General features: G+C 44.0%; 1 protein-coding gene across 1 annotated transcript in view; it reads right to left on the reverse strand.

The window, feature by feature from the left end:
• LOC124620070 (ankyrin repeat domain-containing protein 65-like) overlaps nucleotides 1-20,793 on the reverse strand; it is a 71,262-nt gene extending 50,469 nt beyond the window's left edge. The window contains exon 1 of the mRNA XM_047146737.1: nucleotides 20,604-20,793. Coding sequence (XP_047002693.1) covers nucleotides 20,604-20,660 — 57 coding nt within the window. The 5' untranslated portion in view covers nucleotides 20,661-20,793. The remainder of the gene's footprint in view (nucleotides 1-20,603) is intronic.
• Nucleotides 20,794-22,239: the final 1,446 nt, after the last annotated feature.

The following is a 22,239-nucleotide window of genomic DNA, read 5'->3' on the forward strand; positions in this document are numbered from 1 at the left end:
ATTTCAAAGAGTGTAATCCAGTTAACCTAGTAAGAAGCATTCTCTAAACCTACAAATGCTATAGACGAATACTACCTCCTAAGATGAGCTGTAGGGTCAACTTTTTCTCACGAATTCCCACGCTTCTCTGGAACCCAGACTAATATCTTACTATCAGTATTTCCATTCTTCCGTAAAAACTTGTCAATATTTTGCAATCATGACCTATTAAATGATAATTTGGTAATATTCACATTTATTAGTGCCAGCTATTTTGTAACTGACATTATTACTTTCTGCATTAGTCTGACGCCATTTCTTCTGTCTTCTATATCCTGCGCAATAGGTGGAATAGTTTTGTCATGGCTGGCTCTCCCAAGGGTCTCAATAATGCCGCAGGAATATCGTGTGTTTCACGCACGTAGTTTCGTCTTAGTATTTCAGTGCTCTGTACAAAACTCATCTTCGTCTACTTCCTCTTTCCTTTCTACAATATTTCCCTCATCTTCATTTCCCTTGTATGCCGGTTTCATTAAATTCCTTCCACCCTTCAACTTTTCCTTCCTTTCTTAGCAGCCGCTTGCCCTTTGAATTCTTGAGATCCGTACAGCCTCTTGTATTTATCCCCAAAGATCCCTTAATTTTTCTGTAGACCTCATCCATTTTTGCCCTCGTTCTGCATGCTTCTACGTACTTGCATGCTCTGTTTTCCAGTTTTCCACTTCCTGCCAGTTTCAGTTTTTACACGCCTGTAGTTCCTTTTGCCAGCTTCATTTGCTGCATTTTTGTGTTTACCCATTCCTCATTTGGACCTAGTATCTATTGTGTTATTCCAGTAATTCTGTTGGGCCTTCTTGTCTTTCTGCCTATTGGGTTCTCCAGTCTCTTCACTATTTCATCTCTCAAGGTTAATTTGCCTAGAGTTGTGCTCCTTACCTTCGTCTCTCGTTAATAACACTTCTTTTGAAACTCTCAACGTGCTTTGCTTCGTTCAACTTATCCAGTTCCCATCTACTTAATGTCTCACACTTCTGCAGTTTCTTTAACAGCGATGATTAAATTCTGTTTGAAATTCTGCTGGACGCCTTCATCTTTCATTACGTTACCGCAGTTCGTGATCTCCTACCATTTTTCCTTCTACTCCTTATCCTGCTACCGAATTCCAGTAAACCATCACAATTAAAATGTTCTTAACTTCATCATAAACTCTTTAACTCTGTTCATTTTCTGCTTATAGAGTTGGCATGCAGACTTCTAGTAGTGTGGTGGATGTTGGATTCACGACTGTCTTGAGAACGTTTATGGGTTGACTGTGCTGTTCACAGTAGCGTACCATCGTTGCTACTTTCTCTTTCATTGTTAGACCTACTCCTGAATTACCCATATTTTATTTTGCATTTATAACCCTCTACTGACGTGACCTAAAGTTTTGTTAATGCTGCCACAGAACGTCACTAATTCCCACTATATCTGACATTAGGATATCCATTTCTCTATTCAAATTCTCTACCTTACCTACATGATCAAGAGATCTGATGTCACACGCTCCGAACCGTATATTCTAGTTCTGTTTCTTCTGATAACGACATCCTCCTAAGTAGCTCTCGCCCGGAGATCCGAAAGGTGGATTGTTTTACCTTACGAATATTTTACCTAGGAGGATACCAACATCATTTAACCGTACAGGAGCATGCGACTGATGACTCAAAACAATGAAAATATTACTTACGAAAAAGCTAATAAAGAGTTTTGTCTTGAGTTCCCCACTGTGCATTGTCGAAGCTGGGACAATGAGGAGGGCAGTCAAGAAGATGCTGTGTGCATTTGGAATCTGCACATAGCAGAGATTAAGAAAAAATAAAGTATGCAGACACTCTGCCAGACGAGGAGGTGCTGAGGGGTGTGGGAGATGAAAAGCAATCGCTGAATGTATCAAAAAGTAGAAAAAGAAATTGTATTTGTCATATACTCGGTAAAAATGTAGGCGAAACTATTTAATGACCACAAGGTAAGAATTCTATCGGTGTTAGTAGAGGGACAGTATTTTTAAAACCGTAACAGAGGGTTAACATAACGCAACAGAGCCGTTACTTCGAACCTGTATGTAAGTAGTGCCGAAAAAAATTATAAATGAAAAGCAAGCGAATCTGGATTTTCGTACCATCTTTTATGTTTTCATATTAATTTCTTCAACTGTGTGTAAATTCGTATGGGACGAAACTGCTGCGGTCATCGGACCCTAGAGTTACACACTACTTCAACTAACTTATGCTAAGAACAACACGCACTAATGCCCGAGGGAGGACTCGAATCTCCGGTGGGAAAGGCCGCGCAATCCATCACATGGCACCTTAAACCACGTGGCCAATCGGCTCGGCTTAATATCTTCCTCGCGTGCCGGTACTATAAACGGTTTCCTGTCTTAGCTAGTTAACAGAAAGTGAGGGCATACTCTTTCTTCCCATCTTCTGACGAAATCGTGATCATATTGCGAATAAACATGGTTAGAATGTATGTTTCCTTCCATCATCGAAAAGAATATTTCTTTTTTACAAGACAATTGTAATGTTCTGCGGTTACTCATCTTTAAGAAGGAAGTCTTGACAGGTCTAAAATGTGCTGCAAGTATAGCATGTTGAGTTCACACACAGTCATTTTGTAGAAAACTGTGTAAGAAGTTAGGCGTTTTGACTACTGCTTCATAATGTATTTATTACCTAGTGTAGTATGTTGTAAATAATCAACTGCAGTTTAAAAGAAACAATGATATACATAATTACAATATCAGAAGTAAAACAATTGCACTCATTCCTTTAGAACAAAGAGCGGTGCACAGTACTACAACCAAAAATTTTGGTGACTTGCCTAGTGATGTAAAATGTCTGACGGACAGCAAAGTAAAATTTGTAAGCAAACTGAAGAAGTTTCTACTTGCCAATACTTTCTGTTCCATACAACTGTTTCAGTTATTTAATGTGTGAAGGTGGTGGGGAGCAATTCAAAATGGTTCAAATGGCTCTGAACACTATGGGACTTAACATCTATGGTCATCAGTCCCCTAGAACTTAGAACTACTTAAACCTAACTAACCTAAGGACATCACACAACACCCAGCCATCACGAGGCAGAGAAAATCCCTGACCCCGCCGGGAATCGAACCCGGGAACCCGGGCGTGGGAAGCGAGAACGCTACCGCACGACCACGAGATGCGGGCTGAGGAGCAGTTACTAACTCACACCTATACACTTAAAAAATATCAGCATGTAACTGTACTTACAAATTATTTTTTTATTGACTGTGAAATAACTCGTAACCTACCATGACGATTTATGGTCCAAATGATCCATGGAACTTGAAACTGACTTATTAACTAACCAACTCGTCTTCATATTCCATTGGATATTATCATTTTCTTTTGTCCTTCAGCCTTGCTGAATGGCACCGATAAGCAATAGAAATATAAGAATGTTTTGTTCTTTGTATTTACATTAATTTCCTTACTTGTAAAATGCACTTCCCGTATAATGACATTGTTTCCTTTTGTCAACATTCATGTAATGTATTTATAAGAGAATCGTTTTGATACACGTGCGCTCTCTTCAAAAAATGTACTTTTTATTTATCTAAAACTTGAAATCAGATACTTCATTCTTCCTTTGACGTTTATTTCCTATGCTCCAGCAATTTTCTGCAGTATAGATCATTAGCGCGCTCGGTGTGTACGCATTCGTGTCTTAAGCGTTTAGTTTTTGAAACTATCGTAATGGCTCTATCACTGAATTAATGAGTTAACAGCTCATTATACCAAATCACAGTTTGATTTTAGAAATCACTGTTTGAATTTTGTTGTTGAAAATATACATGCTTTATTAGCAGCTACACACATAAATAGTGACTATCTCCGTACAAGAAGCAAACGACTGTAGCTGAGGTATGTTGCCAGGCGTTGCTTCTTTTCCTTTCGAGTTTACTTCTTCCAACATGAACGTGATGTGCTGTACGTCATTCAGTTTTTGTTACCGATATATGCAGTAACATACTAAAATCTACTGCTGCATAGACGAACATCTTTTATGTCACGAAGAAATAGAATTAGAATGGTTGCCATACGTTGTTTTGTGAGACACAAACCTTTAAGAATACTTTTTAAAATTTTCCACATCGCTCTTTCGCTCATCGGTGTTTGTCAAGCCAACTGCGTAGCATCTAATCAGTAGAGTTTAACATGTGAAGGTAGCCTGAAAGTTTGAGCCAAGGTGTGATGTGTATCTGAGTAGATTAAGGAATGAAACTTTTGAAATTAGTAAGAATGCTATGTGGCTCCGGGTTGGAAAGTCTTCTTGGTTCGTATATTTCTGCTTGAGGAATCATATTTCACTCCTTTTTTAAATTTTTTCTATTGAGAAGCCTTGCGTTGCCTTTCCTATAAATACGATGTATCCAAAGCGGAAAATATTCCAGCGAATCTGAAGCACGAATTGTCGGCGTAAGGCCGTACAACGTTGAAGCTGTCCTGGCGAGGGCAAGCACCAGCTAAGGAGACAATCAAAAGGCCATTGATTAACTGCATTTCGAAATGTTAACGCCAAATAAAAGACGTAACCAGTAATTTTACATTTCAGTTTCGAATCTGCTCTTAGAATCTGCTTTTTAAATAATCATTGTTTGGCGGGACTCAAAACTGAAGAGGGGAATTTATAATAATATTTAAATCTGAGTCACTTCTCCATTCTTTTTCAATTCGCTCATCAGTGCTAGGTATTCTCTGGTACAGCAAACGAAATTCGCTTAGTAGGAAATTTATTTTGGATCTGTCTTCAAATTATTCCAAAACTGTCAATAAACATCAATCTATTTAATACATTAAGTATGACGTTACTGGTAGCTAAGTGATTTATCCTCTCAAACTAGCTGTCAGTACATAACAATTGTTATGGATGCGCTGTCACTCATATGGCATTTCATTTATGTCCGTGTTATAAATTACTGTGTAGTGCAAAGCGGACGGGTCTCTGCCATGAATTATTGATATTTCTGTATCGTCGACAGGTGCAGCGTTATGTGATCCACATTTTTGCTTTCTCTTAAACTAGCTTGTGGTCCAGTGGAATGCACGCAGTCAGCACTCGTGGGAACCTCTTTGGCTGCGCCGTGCTCGTGCATAAAACATGACTGTGCGGCCTTCAGTCCCAGGCACGGTTGTCACACCTTCTTCATTTGACGCTCGCAGTTGTCTGCCGCGTAACGAGCAAAGGGAAAAGACTCTGTAAGATTGCGCAGTGTAAGGTTCCGACTTCCTCGAAAGTAGTTGCGCAACGTTCTCCTCGCGGTTACGTATATTTCCATTTACTTACTCTGCTGTCTGTTACGTATAATTACAATACTTCTACACAGCAACCATCTAGGCAAGGTGTCGCTGTAAAATAACTTGAACTGATGCTGTCACACAGCCAGTATGCATGCGCCTAAGATCAATGACCAATAGCTGTGAAGCGTTAAGTCTTCTGAGTCGAATGAGGCGCATAACCAACTTAACAATAGAAAAGTGTATGTGGAACCGGTGCCGCAAGATTCAACAAAAACAAGCTCAAGAATATGTTTGTACTGACACTGTGAATACTATTGAAAATAACCTTGATTTTTTTGGAAATAGTGATAGCATGCAGCTAATCTGGTTTCCAATTTATGATCCAGGAATTAATGCCAATCCATACATTGGAAGGGCTCGACTGCATCGAGAGCAAAAAAACGTCGAATGAGCAATTCAATATTTCTGCGATAACGACTGTTCTTTTTTTAGATATTGATGGAACTGTGTATCTTCCCTGGGTTTCTGAAGGTCAAACTATTGATAAACATTACTATCATGAGGAAATAAGAAAAAATCAACCCAGACTGTGGAAGAATATGCGATGGGTTGTGTGTGCATCAAGGCAACGCACCCACTCATGTGGCATTGTCTGTTAAGAGGTTTCTGGCAATGTACAGCATCCCGTGGAAGACTACCTATCTTATTTGCGTGACGTAGCACCATGTAACTTTAATCTATTCCTCAAGGTCAAATCTGCATTCAAAGGAACAAGATTTCAGACCGATGAAGCAGTGAAAAGATAATCGGCATGCGCCATCAAGCGGCTCATAGAGGAAGACTTCCAGTGCTATTTCCATCAAAGGAAAATTGGTATGAGGCGTTATAGTGATAGAGGAGTGAAGCATACTATGGGTGTCGATCAGTAAATATGTATGTTTTTGAAATAAAATGTTTTACAGCAACAATCCCGTTATTTCATAGCCACAACTCGTATATGGTGGTATTTCAGAGAGCCTGTCTTGAAGTCGTGACTAACGAAGTATCAATGTATTCAGATATATGAACAGAGAAGGAACAGAACAAGCTTAGTTCCATACAGCGAGGGAAGTGATGAAAAAGCTGCAAATAACGCGCGGCTTAGGATGGATGATATGATAAATATTGAAGTTTTTGTCGTCAGTTTGCTATAAAATTACAGAAAACAGAACATGAAGATAGAAGTTCCGTGAACTGAGACAGAATCTACGTTATGTTTTCTTTATTGGCCACCACAGTCATCCAAAAGTTCCTAAACGACAAAATTTTCGGCATTTGACTCCAATGAGGACTATCATACCCACAACCGATTTCGGCTTTGGAGACTTTTCAGCTGCAATGTATCATTTCTCAAGCGTAGGTCAAACGTGTCAGGCAGAAATATACGTGTCGTCAATACGCATACTCCATCTGAATCATTTCTGTTAAGGCCTGTAGTAATATCAACGAAGTGAAGTGTCTTAGTGTTCAACAGCTTGACCTTTCAGCAAACTTTGTTCGGGCATGTTCGTGTGTATTACGCCACTTTGTACGCAGAGAAGAGTAGTAGGTGTAATGGGCACGGGAAGTTTATAGAAATCACGGAGCACAGTTTCATGGAAAAACGGAACTCATGTGTCAGCACACCACTCTCCCAGCCGTATGTCAGTTTACGAGGCCAGAGTCGCTACTTATCAATCAAGTAGCTCATAAGGTTGCCTCATAAGGGCTGAGTGCACCCCGCTTGCCAACAGCGCTCGGCAGAGTGAGTGGTCAAGCCGTCCAAGTGCTAGCCCAGCCCGACAGCGCTTTACTTCGGTGATCTGACGGGAAGCGGTGTTACCACTGCGGAAAGGCCGTTGGCGCTGAAAAAGGAACACACGCACAACATATTCATGCAAGCAAGCACACACCGGAGAAGGTCGTGTTTCATGGAGTCTGTGTTGAATTATCAACGGAATAATCTGGATTGATTACAGTTGTATAGTAGGCAATAATTGCGACAGTCCGCAGCTCGCGGTCGTGCGGTAGCGTTCTCGCTTCCTGCGCCTGGGTTCCCAGGTTCGATTCCCGGCGGGGTCAGGGATTTTCTCTGCCTCGTGATGACTGGGTGTTGTGTGCTGTTCTTAGGTTAGTTAGGTTTAAGTAGTTCTAAGTTCTAGGGGACTGATGACCATAGATGTTAAGTCCCATAGTGCTCAGAGCCATTTGAACCATTTAATTGCGATACCTAAATCAGCGAAATGAGGTAAGTGAGCACATTAGAGAATTCAGGTACTGTAAAAGATCGTAATAAGAGCCTCGCGATAAGTATTTCCCGAGGGGGAACAGTGTGGTAGCTATCTTCCTAAATTCGCTGACATTTTTAAACGTTTGAAACGTAGATATGAATATGGGGAACAGAAAACGCACCACGAAGGGACCTTTCCAGCTCATCCACTACGTTTATCTGTAGACACTATGCAACGAATTTACACGCTTCCTGCTCAGAATTTGAGATCAGAAATGCAGTTCACCATTTGCTTTGACGTGGAGCAGCACTGATGTTTGATGTCTACAGGTTCTCAGTGAGAGTTCTGCTTCTCTCAATATAAATATGACTCTTCCTCTCAAAAGAACACACTGGTAGACGCTTTGGAGAGTTGTCGGTTGTGTAAAACTGGTACGATGCGGTCGTGTGACGTTGTGATGCTAACGTAGGTAATGACAGTTAAGTGTTGCGTACGTGCCGGCCAGTCGTGTGGTAACAGCGCAGTAAGACGCTCCGACCTGTACACGTGACAAGGCAGGAAGGAGTTAACTCAAAGAACGTGCGCATGACGGTACACCGTGAATTGAGTTCCCTGGTATGTTGGAGTATCAACACGGACTCACCAGCATTTATGTAAGGAACGGATGTGCAAGGAAGCAATCAGACCATACTTACACTCAGGAATACTGAAAGTTTCTCACCCAGAGGAAACAAAGGTACATCTGCATTTACATATACATGGTTACTCTGCAATTGACAGTTAAGTGCCTGATAGAGGGTTCATCGAACCATTTTCTTACTACTTCTCTCTCATTCCACTCTCGAATGGCGCGTGAGAAAAAGGAACATTTAATCTTTCCGTTCCAGCTCTGATTTCTCTTATTTTATTATGATGATCATTTCTCCGTACGTAGGTGGGTGTCAACAAAATATTTTCGCATTCGGAAGAGAAAGTTGGTGATTGAAATTTCATAAACAGATCTCGCTGCACAGAAAACTGCTTTTGTTTCAGTGACTGCCACCCCAACTCGCGTATCAAATCAGTGACACTCTCACCCCTATTGCGCAATAACGTGAAACGAGCTGCCCTTCTTTGCACTTTTTCGATGTCCTCCGTCAATCCTACCTGGTAAGGATCCCACACCGCGCAGCAATTTTCCAGCAGAGGACGGACAAGTGTAATGTAGGCTGTCTTTTTAGTAGGTTGGTCGCGTCTTGTAAGTGTTCTGCCAACAAAGCGCAGTCTTTGTTTCGCTTTCCCCACAATATTATCTATGCGGCCTTTCCAATTTACGTTTCTCCTAATTTTAATACCTAGGTATTTATTCGAATTGACAGCCCTTACATTTGTGTGATTTATCGTATACCTAAAATTTATCGTTTTTCTTTTAGTACCCATGTGGATTACCTCGCACTTTTCTTTGTTTAGTGCCAATTGCCACTTTTCGCACCATACAGAAGTTCTCTCTAGATCATTATGTAACTGGAATTAATTGTCTGATGATTTTACTAGACAGTAAATTACAGCATCATCTGCAAACAATCTAAGGGGGCTGGTCAGAGTATCACCTAGATCGTTTATGAAAACCACGAACATCAGAGGGCCTATGACACTACCTTGCGGAACGCCAGATATCACTTCTGTTCTGCTCGGTAATTTACCGTATGTCACTACGAACTGTGACCTCTCAGACGAAATCACGAATCAAGTCACGCAACTGAGACGATACTCCATATGTACGCAATTTGATTAATAGTCGCCCTTGAGGAACGGTATCAAAAGCCTTCTGGAAATCTAGGAATATGGAATCGATCTGAGATCCCTTGTCGACAGCAATCATTACTTCACGGGAATAAAGAGCTAGTTGTGTCGCATAAGGACGATATTTTCTGAATCCGTGTTGGTTAGGCATCAATAAGTCATTTTCTCCAAGGTGATTCATTATGTTCGAGTACAGTATATGCTCCAAAATCCTGCTGCAAATTGAGGTCAGTAATATGGGACTGTAATTCAGTGGGTTACTCCCATTTCCTTTCTTGAATATTGTTGTGACCTGTGCTACTTTCCAGTCTTTAGGAACAGACCTTTCGTCAAATGAGCGGTTGCATATGATTGCTAAGAAAAGCGCCATTGCGTTTGCATTCTATGAAAGGAACCTGATCGGTATACCATGTGGACCGGAAGAGTTGCCTTAATTGATTTGAGTTGTTTCGCAACACCTAAGGCATCTACTGTTACGTCGCTCATGCTAGCAGCTGTTCCGGTTTCGAATTCTGGAATATTTACTTCGTCTTCTTTCGTGAAGGAATTACAAACGCGATACCTCGCAGATAACTACAGTGAGATCCGACATCCCGATAGTACAAGTTTTGTGCCACTGTTCACACCTGCAGACCCTGCAGTTCCGCTGTCATCACACATGGGTTCCTATTTAAACGGCGCATAGGCGACGAGCCATATGCGTGACGAGCTCATCCCGACTTCAGAAGGACTTTAGTAAGCAGATAAAGCCAGGGAGACGTGTTAGACGACATTTCTCACAGTTAATCAAGTTTGAGAGGGACTTAATCATGAAAATCGCTATATGGTCGACACGCCGTGTGAGTCGCCATGCCGATTGTTCGGGGTTTTCCGTCAGATTGTTTGCCAACAGTGGACACGAAATGGCACTCACGTGTGCCACGTCCGGAGCGACCAGGAAGACAACGAGCCGAGAGGTTGAAGGTTCGTGTAGCAGGCGACCAGGGATCCTACAGTAAATCGCTCGACGTCACAAGCATATGTGCAGGCCCTAGCTGTTCCACAACCCATTCCCAGACACTTTGCGGGTGTGAATTTGCAATCCAGGCGCTCTTGTCGCCCACTGCCCTTAAAACCAAGACATCGGCGATTCCGTATAAAGTGGTGCCAATCCAAACAGACCTGCAGTGCCATAGACTGGCGAAACATGACGTTTAACGATGAGTTCCGATGCGTTTTGGGGACAGACAATAACCGCATGTGGGCGGACTAGTGGACGTCAGCACTGCCGGCCTAATGGTCTAGCTGCAGGCGAGGGGGGGAGTGGGGGGGGGGGGGGGGGATGACGGCCTCATTGTGGTTCGTGGAACCTTAACGGGCCAGGGTTATAATCATAATATTCGTCAATCATCCCGTGAGGAGCTTTCCTCCATTGTCTACCACGGGAACTTCCGCAGTAATATAATACAAAGCTCTAGATGCTCAAGAATTGCTGCGTCATTTACGACTTTTCCATGCCCGGCCTGCTTCCTACTCGTGTCCCCTATGCAGCACCTGTGAGACCAGCTGTCACTCTGTACATGATTTGGAGGTGGCTGTTCAAGATTTGTGGCCAAGTCTTCCCCAGGACAACATCAGACATCTAATGAACTCGATATAGGACCACGCTGTGGCATATATTGCAGCAAAAGGTGGCCCAACACGTTACTACTGTTGTACTGTATTTGTCTAAACTGTATCGGCTTAAATGTGTTGATTCTGCGATCAGGAGAATCTCTCGTCTGTATCATTACGTCTAATGAATTCCGTTTTCATCCGATGCCCCCCCCCCCCTGCCTCTTGGGGTGCTATTTTCTACGTTCCTGACAGTATTTGGTGTTACAGGAAAAAAACCATGCCTATGTGATGTTTCATCATCAGTATTTTAGGACAAATATTTGAAAAATGCTTCCTAATAGTGTTTGCGGATATTAACATACTAAATTTCAAACATTCAAATGAGCTGCCTCCACCCCAAAATCGTTATGTTCTAATTCCTTGTAGACTGGATGGTTCAATGGTTCAAATGGCTCTGAGCACTATGGGACTTAACTACTGTGGTAATCAGTCCCCTAGAACTTAGAACTACTTAAACCTAACTAACCTAAGGACATCACACATATCCATGCCCGAGGCAGGATTCGAACCTGCGACCGGAGCAGTCGCGCGGTTCTGGACTGCGCGCCTAGAACCGCTAGACCACCGCGGCCGGCTGTAGACTGGAATTGCCTACCTCATGCTGTATTGTTTTTCTGTCCTTACTCGCATTGACGTTAGTGAATAATTCTTACCCGTTGTGGACAAGTTAGAACACTGTAACTGTTCAAGTTAAATGTAATTTATAAGTAATTAGTGTCCGCCCCCGGTAGCTGAGTGGTCAGCGCGACAGAATGTCAATCCTAAGGGCCCGGGTTCGATTTCCGGCTGGCTCGGAGATTTTCTCCGTTCAGGGCCTGGGTGTTGTATTGTCCTAATCATCATCATTTCATCCCCACTGACGCGCAAGTCACCGAAGTGGCGTCAAATCGAAAGACCTGCACCCGGCCAACGGTCTACCCGGCGGAAGGCCCTAGTCACACGACATCTACTGATTAAGTAATTAGTTCCAACAACTCTATCCTGTAGGTGTTTATTTCTCCATTATGTAATTAAAGATGCCTGGTTTCCATCTTCAGACGTTTACATTTATTTACGTTTCTCGAAGATTGTTTCTTTACTAGCCACGTAGCAGAATTTTGCAATGGAACGTTTTAGGACAGCGAATGTAAAACGTCGTAAGTAAAGAAACAACGTTCACTACGTATGAATAAATGCAAACATCTGAAGACAAGTGAACATAAATTGAATGTACTGTGAAAAAAACATGCTTTTAGGCGATATTCGTTGGCGTCTTGTGTCTGGAACCGCGCGACCGCTACGGTCGCAGGATCGAATCCCGCCTCGGGCATGGATGTGTGTGATGTCCTTAGGTTAGTTACGTTTAAGTAGTTCTAAGTTCTAGGGGACTGTTGACCTCAGAAGTTAAGTCCCATAGTGCTCTGAGCCATTTGAACCATTTTTGAAGGCATGGCGTATCAGTCACAGCCGTGGAAGCCGGTACAAGAACGGTGGCCATAAAAGGATCATAACTGACTAGGACCGTCAACGAGTGTCAATCCTTGTGAATGATGATCGGTTTCAGACCCGGTAGGAACTGCTACTGTCAGTAACTGACGGTGAATCTCAACCAGTTTCCGAGCCAACATTTTACAAAACGACAACAGCGGTGTTCGCAGGGCTGCACAAAAATCTTTCATGGTTTGCGAACACTCACGAACTATATCGCACACTGAGTGGCCCGCTAAATTATCCGGTCTTAATACCCTAGAACAGGGGTGTCCAACCCGCGGCCTTCGGGCCTCATGTGGCCCAAACCAACTATCTATGCAGCAAAACAAGTGAGCATCTATCACACGGTCGATAAAACATAAATACGCAAAAAAAAAAATTAGATGAAGTTCCGACTGTGTAAAGTTATGATAAAATTAGTATTAGACATTCTTTCATTGGACCATCTCGTTTTCCTTTGTCATTTTTCCTTCTTTTTCTCTCTCTCTAACAGTTATTGTTGGAGTTAATCATATTTTGAGCGGCCTCAAAGTACTCCCTTTCTTCCATTGTGGCCCAGGTAAGCTAAGGTTAGAAATCCCTGGCCTATAAAGTGCGTGGTTTGAACAGCGGGTGAAATGTCGCATTCAGAATCCCCGTAATATGGTAGCTTTATGGAATATAATCACTGATGGGTGACTTCAGGTGGACACGGTACACCTGCAGACAGTAATGAGCTCTCTTCGTCTCAGAACTGTGCACGCTATCAAAGCTAAAAGCTGCGTGGTTTCTCCTGAGTGTCTCGAATTTCTTGTCTAGTGTGCTTATTGGTAGTTCCAGGTACCACTATACTCCGTTTCGTTATTAACTCTTGGTCCGAGGTTATGTTAATTTCAGTTGTTTATTACAGGTCCGAAGATAGGGGCTGACATTATACTTCAGTTGTGGTCTCACTCATCACTTTCAGATTTTAAGTTGCAGTTTGTTGCTCAGTACCTTTCCACATCAGTACAGACAATATCGAGAGACGATTCTTAGGTAAATGCGATTGTAACGGCAGAACAATAAGGGGTTGCCAAAAGGCTTCCGTTTCAGGATGTTGTTGAAGCCGAGGTGCGGTTATATAAGCACCGACGTGTAGTCAAATGATCAGTACGGCATTCGTGTATTTCCGGCGTGCGTACGGTAAGTTCGAAAACATGAACTATGCCGACTTTATTTCCAAATACCTTCAAACAAGAACAACCTGATATTCTCTTTTTGGCTGCCGAAGGACGAATACAGTTAGACATACATCGGAGAATAAAGAACGCGTGTGCAGAAGTGTGTTTGTCGAAATTCGACTTTGTGAAATGGCGTGCCAAGCGGTGCTGTGGCTTCGTGATAACGCATGTCCCCATATCTCAAATATCGTAATGCAGAAGGTACGCCAACGCAAATGGGTTAGACTCGAACAACCGCCTTATAGTACCGGTCTTTCCCCGTGCCATTATCACACCTTCGGTCCCTTAAATAACCCTTGAAGCGCCGACGGTTCCTGTTGGACGATGATTTGCAGCAGATAATTAGGGTCTACTTCACACAGAAGGACACGGCGTTTTACTAAACGAGTATCTCCAATCTGATGCGTCGGTAGCCTGATTGCCTCGATGCTCACGGTGGTTTTGCCTGACTGGCATACCGATTCTGGACTTTACGGCCTTCGGAAGGAAACTTCTTGGTCCCCCTTTATACCAACTAAGTGGGTCGTCTGTAAGATTCCAAACGGCAGTATGCTAACAAAACACAGGTATACTACAATCTCGAAACAATATATACAAATCTTTTACAATAACGGGGAAATAAATCTTATTATGAAAACAAGATCCGAACATTAGGCATTTATATTAATATGTCCATACCCTGTTGTTCAGTCCCTGCAGATAAATTCTCAACTCAAGAAAATATTTTGCGTTAAAATTGTACAGACAGCACGAGGTTGTAAACCGAGCTTTTTGAGACAAGAGACGAACATGTGGAAGTGAATTTTTCAGCCAGTACCATGCCTTCAATGGGCAATAAATAAGAGGCAGAGCATCTGCAAACTGTTTACACTCTTAACAAAAATACTGCCAGCCACATCAACGCTAGTGGTGCCACTTTGAAAAGCATTACACAATCGTGTTCGAAGTTTGCTACTGTTCACAATTTCTGGCTGATTGTCGACGTACGATTTTTTCTCATTAAATGAATTTGCAAGGTCGTATTCAGTATATGGTGCAGCAGGACGCAGTGTCTCGGTTCCTGAATGAAACGAGTAAAACTTCGTAACAGCTCCATAAAGAATAGACCAAATTTATCGTCGTGGATTGAACTTAGGCACGAGCATAGTTGTCCAACGGTTATCTTAAATTACTTTATCATCCACAGATTACGAGTGAGGAGGTCTTCTAGGCTGTAGAACACTGATAAGAAGGACGTTCCGAAAGTGGGTGTCGTCATTGTTTTTGGAAGAGCAGATGGCACACAAAGTGACACAAACAAACGCCATATGAATCCACACTCTTTGCTGCTTCGACGATGGAAGGGGCATCAGTGGAGCAGGAATGCCACATGCGCAGACCACTGAAGAAGAGAGAGTATCAGCAAACTTGGGGTGCCCGATGTTATTCGAGTACGCATCATGACGGCAGACGGACATGTACTGATAGCGTGGTCGCCAGTGGAAGTGCGTGTTGTTTGTTGTTGTTGTGGTCTTCAGTCCTGAGACTGGTTTGATGCATCTCTCCATGCTACTCTGTCCTGTGCAAGCTGCTTCATCTCCCAGTACCTACTGCAGCCTACGTACTTCTGAATCTACTTAGTGTATTCATCTCTTGGTCTCCCTCTACAATTTTCACCCTCCACGCTGCCCTCCAACACTACATTGGTGATCCCTTGATGCCTCAGAACATGTCCTACCAACTAGTCCCTTCTTCTAGTCAAGTGGTGCCACAAACTCCTCTTCTCCCCAATACTATTCAATACTTCATCATTAGTTATGTGATCTACCCATCTAATCTTCAGCATTCTTCTGTACCACCACATTTCGAAAGCTTCTATTCTCTTCTTGACCGAACTACTTATCATCCATGTTTCACTTCCATACATGGCTACACTCCATACAAATACTCTCAGAAACGACTTTCTGACGCTTATATCTATACTCTGAATGTGCGCGTTGAACTATTGTTTTCGTTATCCAACAACGCCTACCGTCCGTGTATGATGAAGAAGTCATGTCTTGTCAAATGGTTGGTCGCTGGTGTTGCGTATTGAGAGAAGGGCTTTCAGCTGTTCCCTGCATTGAAAGCCGCACGCTTGGGGGGTCACTTCCAAAGCTGCGTTGAGGTGGAGTAGGCTGTGCGCCAGTTCTTGGCATCGAAGGGCACTGAATTTTACCACAGTGGTTTCTCCAAAATGACTGTTCGCTACGATAAATGTCTGAATGTCAGTGGCGACTACGTCGAAAAATGGCGCAAGGTGTGTAGCTCATGATGCCACCGTGCTTTTGGCAATAAACTTTCCATGTGAAACACAATGATGAAACTTAGTTTCGGTACGTCCCTCGTATATCAAGAATAGATTATAAATATCTGTATGTAAAAACAGATATGCTAGTGCTCTTCCAACAGATCCTAAATAGAAAGGTCCTCGTGAATGTGGAATAAGATACAGGACACAAACAATCGGGAGGATGGGGGTTCAAACCCCAGTCGGCCTTAAATGTTTGTGTTTCCCATGGTTTCTGGAAATTACTTAAGCCAAATACCGGAAGCTTTCTTTGAAAGTGACACGGCTGATAGCCTGTGCTGCGCCTCCAATGACCCAGTCGTTGATCGTAAGTAAAAGCGTAATCTTCTTTATTATTTTTTTAAAGGCACATTCGAACGACGAACTGTCATTGAAGCCACAGAAAGAGCTGATCCCTCTTTAGAGTCTAAGGGAATGGCGTTGGATTATATGGCAGAGCATTTATCTACACCCAGCCATAACATTCTCTGTCATTCTGATCTTCGAAGAACTCAGTTTGGAGGCTTGAAGTCGGGCAGGAATTGCTGTCTTGTTAGAAAAAGGTCAGCAAGCAATGGGTTCAAACGATTTCAAATCCAGAGTTCAGTTTGGTTAACAGTTTTTATAGTAATACGCCTATTGCGAATTCAATACTTAGTCTGAATAGTTACGGAGAGCTCAAGTTGTTGCTATAAGATGTAAGTTGTTTACCTCATATGAAATCCAAATATTCATTCATAACCATTAATTCCTTATCCCAAAGTGCTCTGTGCCATGACTTAATTTAGACCATAAGGCCCGATGCAAACGAGCAAGTAACATTCGCGCTAGCTTGCAGCGTCAGACATCATTTCGCTACACTCACGGCGACACTGCAGCGATAATCGTACAGCACCAACAGATTACAAGGCAAACAATATGAAGACAGGCAGAAGGAAGCAGGCAATATTTGTTAATTTCGTTTATGAATACTTTAAGGAACGTCAAAGGGGGTTCTGCACTCATCATCTAGTTATTCGTGAAGTCCCTGAGCGGGTCTAGGGCTTCTATCCAGTTACTCGTTGACCAGTCTGGTGTGGCAGTAGAAGAGAGCAAAAGGAAAGCCGAAGTTTTACATATCGCATTTAAGAAATAAATCACGCATGAGAATCGTACGAACATGCAGTCGGTTGACCACTGAACAGACTGCTGTACAAAAAAAAAAAATGGTTCAAATGGCTCTGAGCACTATGGGACTTAACTTCTGAGGTCATCAGTCCCCTAGAACTTAGAACTACTTAAACCTAACTAACGACATCACAGACTCCCATGCCCGAGGCCGGGTTCGAACCTTCGACCGTAGCGGTCGCGCCGTTCCAGACTGTAGCACCTAGAACCGCTCGGCCACCCCGGCCGGCACTCCTGTACACAGCAGGCTTTTATCGCGAAGGTCCAAGCGATCGGAGAAAAGTGCAGATGACTCTTGTATATCAGACGGATAAAAGAATGAACACTAAGAATACAGAAAAATATCCATAACGTCGGTTGGTTGCAGAATTCTTTAACATGCTCTCAGGTCCAATATAATTATTTTACTCGAGACGGAAAAGCTTCTTACCACGAATAAGGGCCGTTTTAGAGAGCATCGCTCGTGCGAAACTCAACTTGGCCTTTTCTCACATGATATCGTACAAACTATAAGTGAAGGGCAACACGTAGATTCCATATTCATAAATTTGTGAATAATGTTTGACACGGTGCCCCAACGGAAACGGTTGGCGAAGGTACGAGCATACAGGAAAGGTTCCCCGATATGGGGAGTGGGTCGAGGAATTCTTAAGCAACAGAACCCAGTACGGCGTGCAAGGCGGTGAGCGTTCATGACAAACAATGGACGTTTAACAGGACCGCTGTTAGTGTCTATACACGTAAATGATCTGGCGGACAGGGCGGTCAGCAATCTGCGGCTGTTTGCTGATGATGCTGTTGTTTACCGGAAGGTGTCGTAGTGGAATGGCTGTAGGAGGATACAAGATGACATATCTGTAGTGTTCGAATACAGCATCAGTAGTGTGGTGCTTGACACAATCAATACCTGGGCGTAACTCTGCAAAGCGGTATGAAATGGAATGTAGTAGGGAAGGCGACCGGTATACATCGATTTATTTGGAGAATTTTAATAAGTGTAGCTCATGTGTAAAAAAGACGACATGTAAGATACTGGTTCAACCCATTTTTGAGTACTGGTCGAGTGTCTTGGAACTGCACCACGCCGGATTGAAGGAGGAAATCGAAGCACTTCAGATTACGGAGCTGCTTGATTGACTGATTGATTGATTGATTAATGGGGGTTATGGGACTAAACGGAGATCTTTCGGGAACTCAAATGGGAATCCTTGCAGAGTGAAAATCTCATTCTGGAATGATCGGCTTATTTGGACCATAGCATGCCGTCCATTCCACGCAAACACAGCCCATACTCCATGGAGCCACCACTAGCTTGCACAGTGCCTTGTTGACAACTTGGGGCCATGGCTTCCCGGGGTCACACTGGAATCCTACCGTCAGCTCTTACCCACTGGTATCGGGACTCATTTTCCCAGGCCACGGTTTTCCAGTGGTCTAGGGTACAAACGATAAGGTCGAAAGTCCAGGAGAGACGCTGCAGGCGATGTCGCGCTTCCAGTAAGGGCACTCGCGTCAGTCGTCTGTTGCCATAGACCATTAACGCCAAATTTCGTCGCACTGTCCTAAGTGATATGTCGTCGTCCGTCTCACACTGATTTCTGCTGTTATTTCACACAGTGTTTCTTGTCTGTTAGCACTGACAACTCCCCGCAAACGCCACTGCTCTCGGTCTTTAAGTGTAGGCCGTCGGCCACTGTGTTGCCTGTGGTGACCGGTAATGCCTGTTTGGTATTCCTGGCACACGCTTGGCACTGTGGATCTCGGAATACTGAATTCCCTAACCAATTTCGAAATGGTATGTCCAAGGCGTCCAGCTCCAACTACCATTTCGCGTTTAAAGTTGTTAATTCCAGTCGTGCGCCAATAATGACGTTGGAAACTCTGTGAGACAGACTGATGGAGTTGTAATGGGAAGCCCGTTGTCACCTATTGTGGCCAGTTTGTTTATGGAGGACTTTGAGGAACGTGCATTGGAGTCAGCGACCTTGAAACCTGCGTGTTTTTTCAGATATGTAGACGATACTTTTGTTGTTTGGCCTCATGGTAGTGAGAATTTAAATCGGTTTTTGGAACACCTGAATTCAGTCCACCCGAATATTCAGTTCACTATGGAGGTGAAAAAGAATGGATGCCTTCCCTTCCTTGATGTGTTGGTCGAAAGGGAGACTGACGGTACGTTGGGACATTCTATTTATAGGAAGCCTACTCACACTGACTTGTATCTGTTAGCTGATAGTTGTCACCATCCAGCTCAGAGTGAAGGAATACTTCGTACCTTGGTTCACAGGGCCCACGTTATCTCAGACCCTGAAAGTTTGGCAGCTGAGCTATCACATCTCGAAGTCACCTTTCGTCAGAATGGTTACAGTGAGAGGCAGATCAAACGTGCGTTGCGCTATCAGCCTTCTGTGCAACGGGTGAGTGACGGTAGCAACGAAGTGGCACCTAAGTCTACGGCCTTTTTGCCTTTCGCAGGAATCATTTCCAACAGGATTGGTAGTATTTTGCGGAAATAGGATGTGAAATGTGTTTTTCGACCACCTTCTAAGATTAAGGTCATATATTGGTGAGACAATCCGGACTGTGGAAGACCGGTGTATTGGACATAAGCGTCACACATGCTTACAACAGCCGAGCAAATCCGCTATTGCAGAACATTGCCTTGAAACAAGTCATCCTATGGAATACAGCAACACGGAGATTCTGGCTTGCACGTCCAGCAACTGGGATAGTGTTATTAAGGAAGCTGTTGAAACCAAACTATCAAGCAACCTTATTAACAGAGATGGTGGATTTTGTTTAAATGCTGCTTGGAATCCGGCTCTGTCTCTCATCAAAAAACAGAGGGACAGAATTAGTGCTACCTCACCAGTTGATTAATGGTCACTATCGATATTTCTGATGTTGGTCATTTTTGTTTGTGTTGACTCTTGTTCTGTGTGTGGTATCTTCCTTGTTTCTCCTCTGTGAAGCGAGGTGTTAAATTTCAAATGGTTCAAATGGCTCTGAGCACTATGGGATTTAACAGCGGAGGTCATCAGTCCCCTAGAACTTAGAACTACTTAAACCTAACTAACCTAAGGACATCACACACATCCATGTCCGAGGCAGGATTCGAACTTTCGACCGTAGCGGTCGCGCGGTTCCAAACTGAAGCGCCTAGAACCGCTCGGCCACTCCGGCCGGCTATTAAATTTCCGTGCATATTTCTTCCTCCTTGCATTTGTGCCTTGAGAATGGCAGGGTGTGCTCCTGTCGAAATATCGGCGGTGGTCGACGACGTCACCCGGGGGCAAACCCGTAAGTTATTTGAACGTTGGAAACTATTTCACACGAATTACCTGAGTAGAAATGACAGCTCCACCAATGCACTGCCCTGTAATACGTTGATTATGCGGCACTACCTCCATCTGTATACGTGCACATAGCTATGCCACGACCTATGTCGCCTCAGCGTACTTTGCGGCAGCGCAGCGCCTACCTGGTTCGCCGACTCGGCGCGGCCAGCGCAGAGGTGCCCCGTCGCCGCAGACGCCATGCTAGTAGCCTTAGCGTGGTGCTCGTGCTGCCGCGGCCCGCCGCTAGCGACTCGTTATCTCGGCCGCCGACCGCCGCTTTTATCGCGGCCGTATCTCGGCCCGGCGGCACCGCAGCGCCACAGCCACAGCTGGTGAGCCGGGCCGCCCGCCTGGCCTTGTCACGTCTCTGGCTGCGCCTTCCTTCTTTTTTTCCTCGCTCGCTAGGTCGTCAGACGCCGCAGTCCGCCCCGGCTATAAATACTCGTGACGCGCTTTGAAGACGCCTCGTACTAGCAAACAGTGGCCGGCCAGGTACGCTCGCCGTAAGAAGATTTCAGGGGCGAGTGTCGCTACACCCTGCTCTGCGAACATATATGTGTGACTACACCTACATACAGAGTGTTTCAGATAAGGTTTTTTATCTGTAACTGACAATATAAAATGTGAAAGGCGTATCTGGTGAGGTAGGTTAACATAATAAACGTTATACTTTCTGTGGAGTTATGGACATACACTACTGGCCATTAAAATTGCTACACCACGAAGATGACGTGCTACAGACGCTAAATTTAACCGACAGCAAGAAGATGCGGTGATATGCAAATGATTAGGTTTTCAGAGCATTCACACAAGGTTGGCGCCTGTGCGACACCTACAACGTGCTGACATGAGCAAAGTTTCCAACCCATTTCTCATACACAAACAGCAGTTGACCGGCGTTGCCTGGTGAAACGTTGTTGTGATGCCTCGTGTACGGAGGAGAAATGCGTACCATCACGTTTACGACTTTGATAAAGGTCGGATTGTAGCCTATCACGATTGCGGTTTATCGTATCGCGACATTGCTGCTCGCGTTGGTCGAGATGCAATGACTGTTAGCAGAATATGGAATCAGTGGCTTCAGGAGAGTAATATGGAACGCCGTGCTGGATCCCAACGGCCTCGTATCACTAGCAGTCGAGATGACAGGCATCTTATTCGCATGGCTGTAACGGATCGTGCAGCCACGTCTCGATCCCTGAGTCAACAGATGGGGAAGTTTGCAAGACAACCATCTGTACGAACAGTTCGACGACGTTGGCAGCAGCATGGATTATAAGCTCGGAGACCATGGCTGCGGTTACCCTTCACGCTGCATCACAGACAGGAGCGCTGCGATGGTGTACTCAACGACGAACCTGGGTGCACGAATGGCAAAACGTCATTTATTTCGGATGAATCCAGGTTCTGTTTACACCATCATGATGGTCGCATCCGTGTTTGGTGACATCGCGGTGAATGCACAGTGGAAGCATGTATTCGTCATGGCCATACTGGCGTATCACCCGGTGTGGTGGTATGGGGTGCCATTGGTTACACGTCTCGGTCACCTCTTGTTCGCACTGACGGCACGTTGAACAGTGGACGTTACATTTCAGATGTGTTACGACCCGTGGCTCTACCCTTCATTCGATCCCTGCGAAACCCTACATTTCAGCAAGATAATGCACGACCACATGTTGCAGGTCCTCTACGGGCGTTTCTGGGAACAGAAAACGTTCGACTGCTGCCCTGGCCGGCATATTGTCCTGACCCTATACCGGGTTGTGAACCACATTC

This window comes from Schistocerca americana, chromosome 6, assembly GCF_021461395.2.
Source record: "Schistocerca americana isolate TAMUIC-IGC-003095 chromosome 6, iqSchAmer2.1, whole genome shotgun sequence".
NCBI lineage: Eukaryota > Metazoa > Arthropoda > Insecta > Orthoptera > Acrididae > Schistocerca > Schistocerca americana.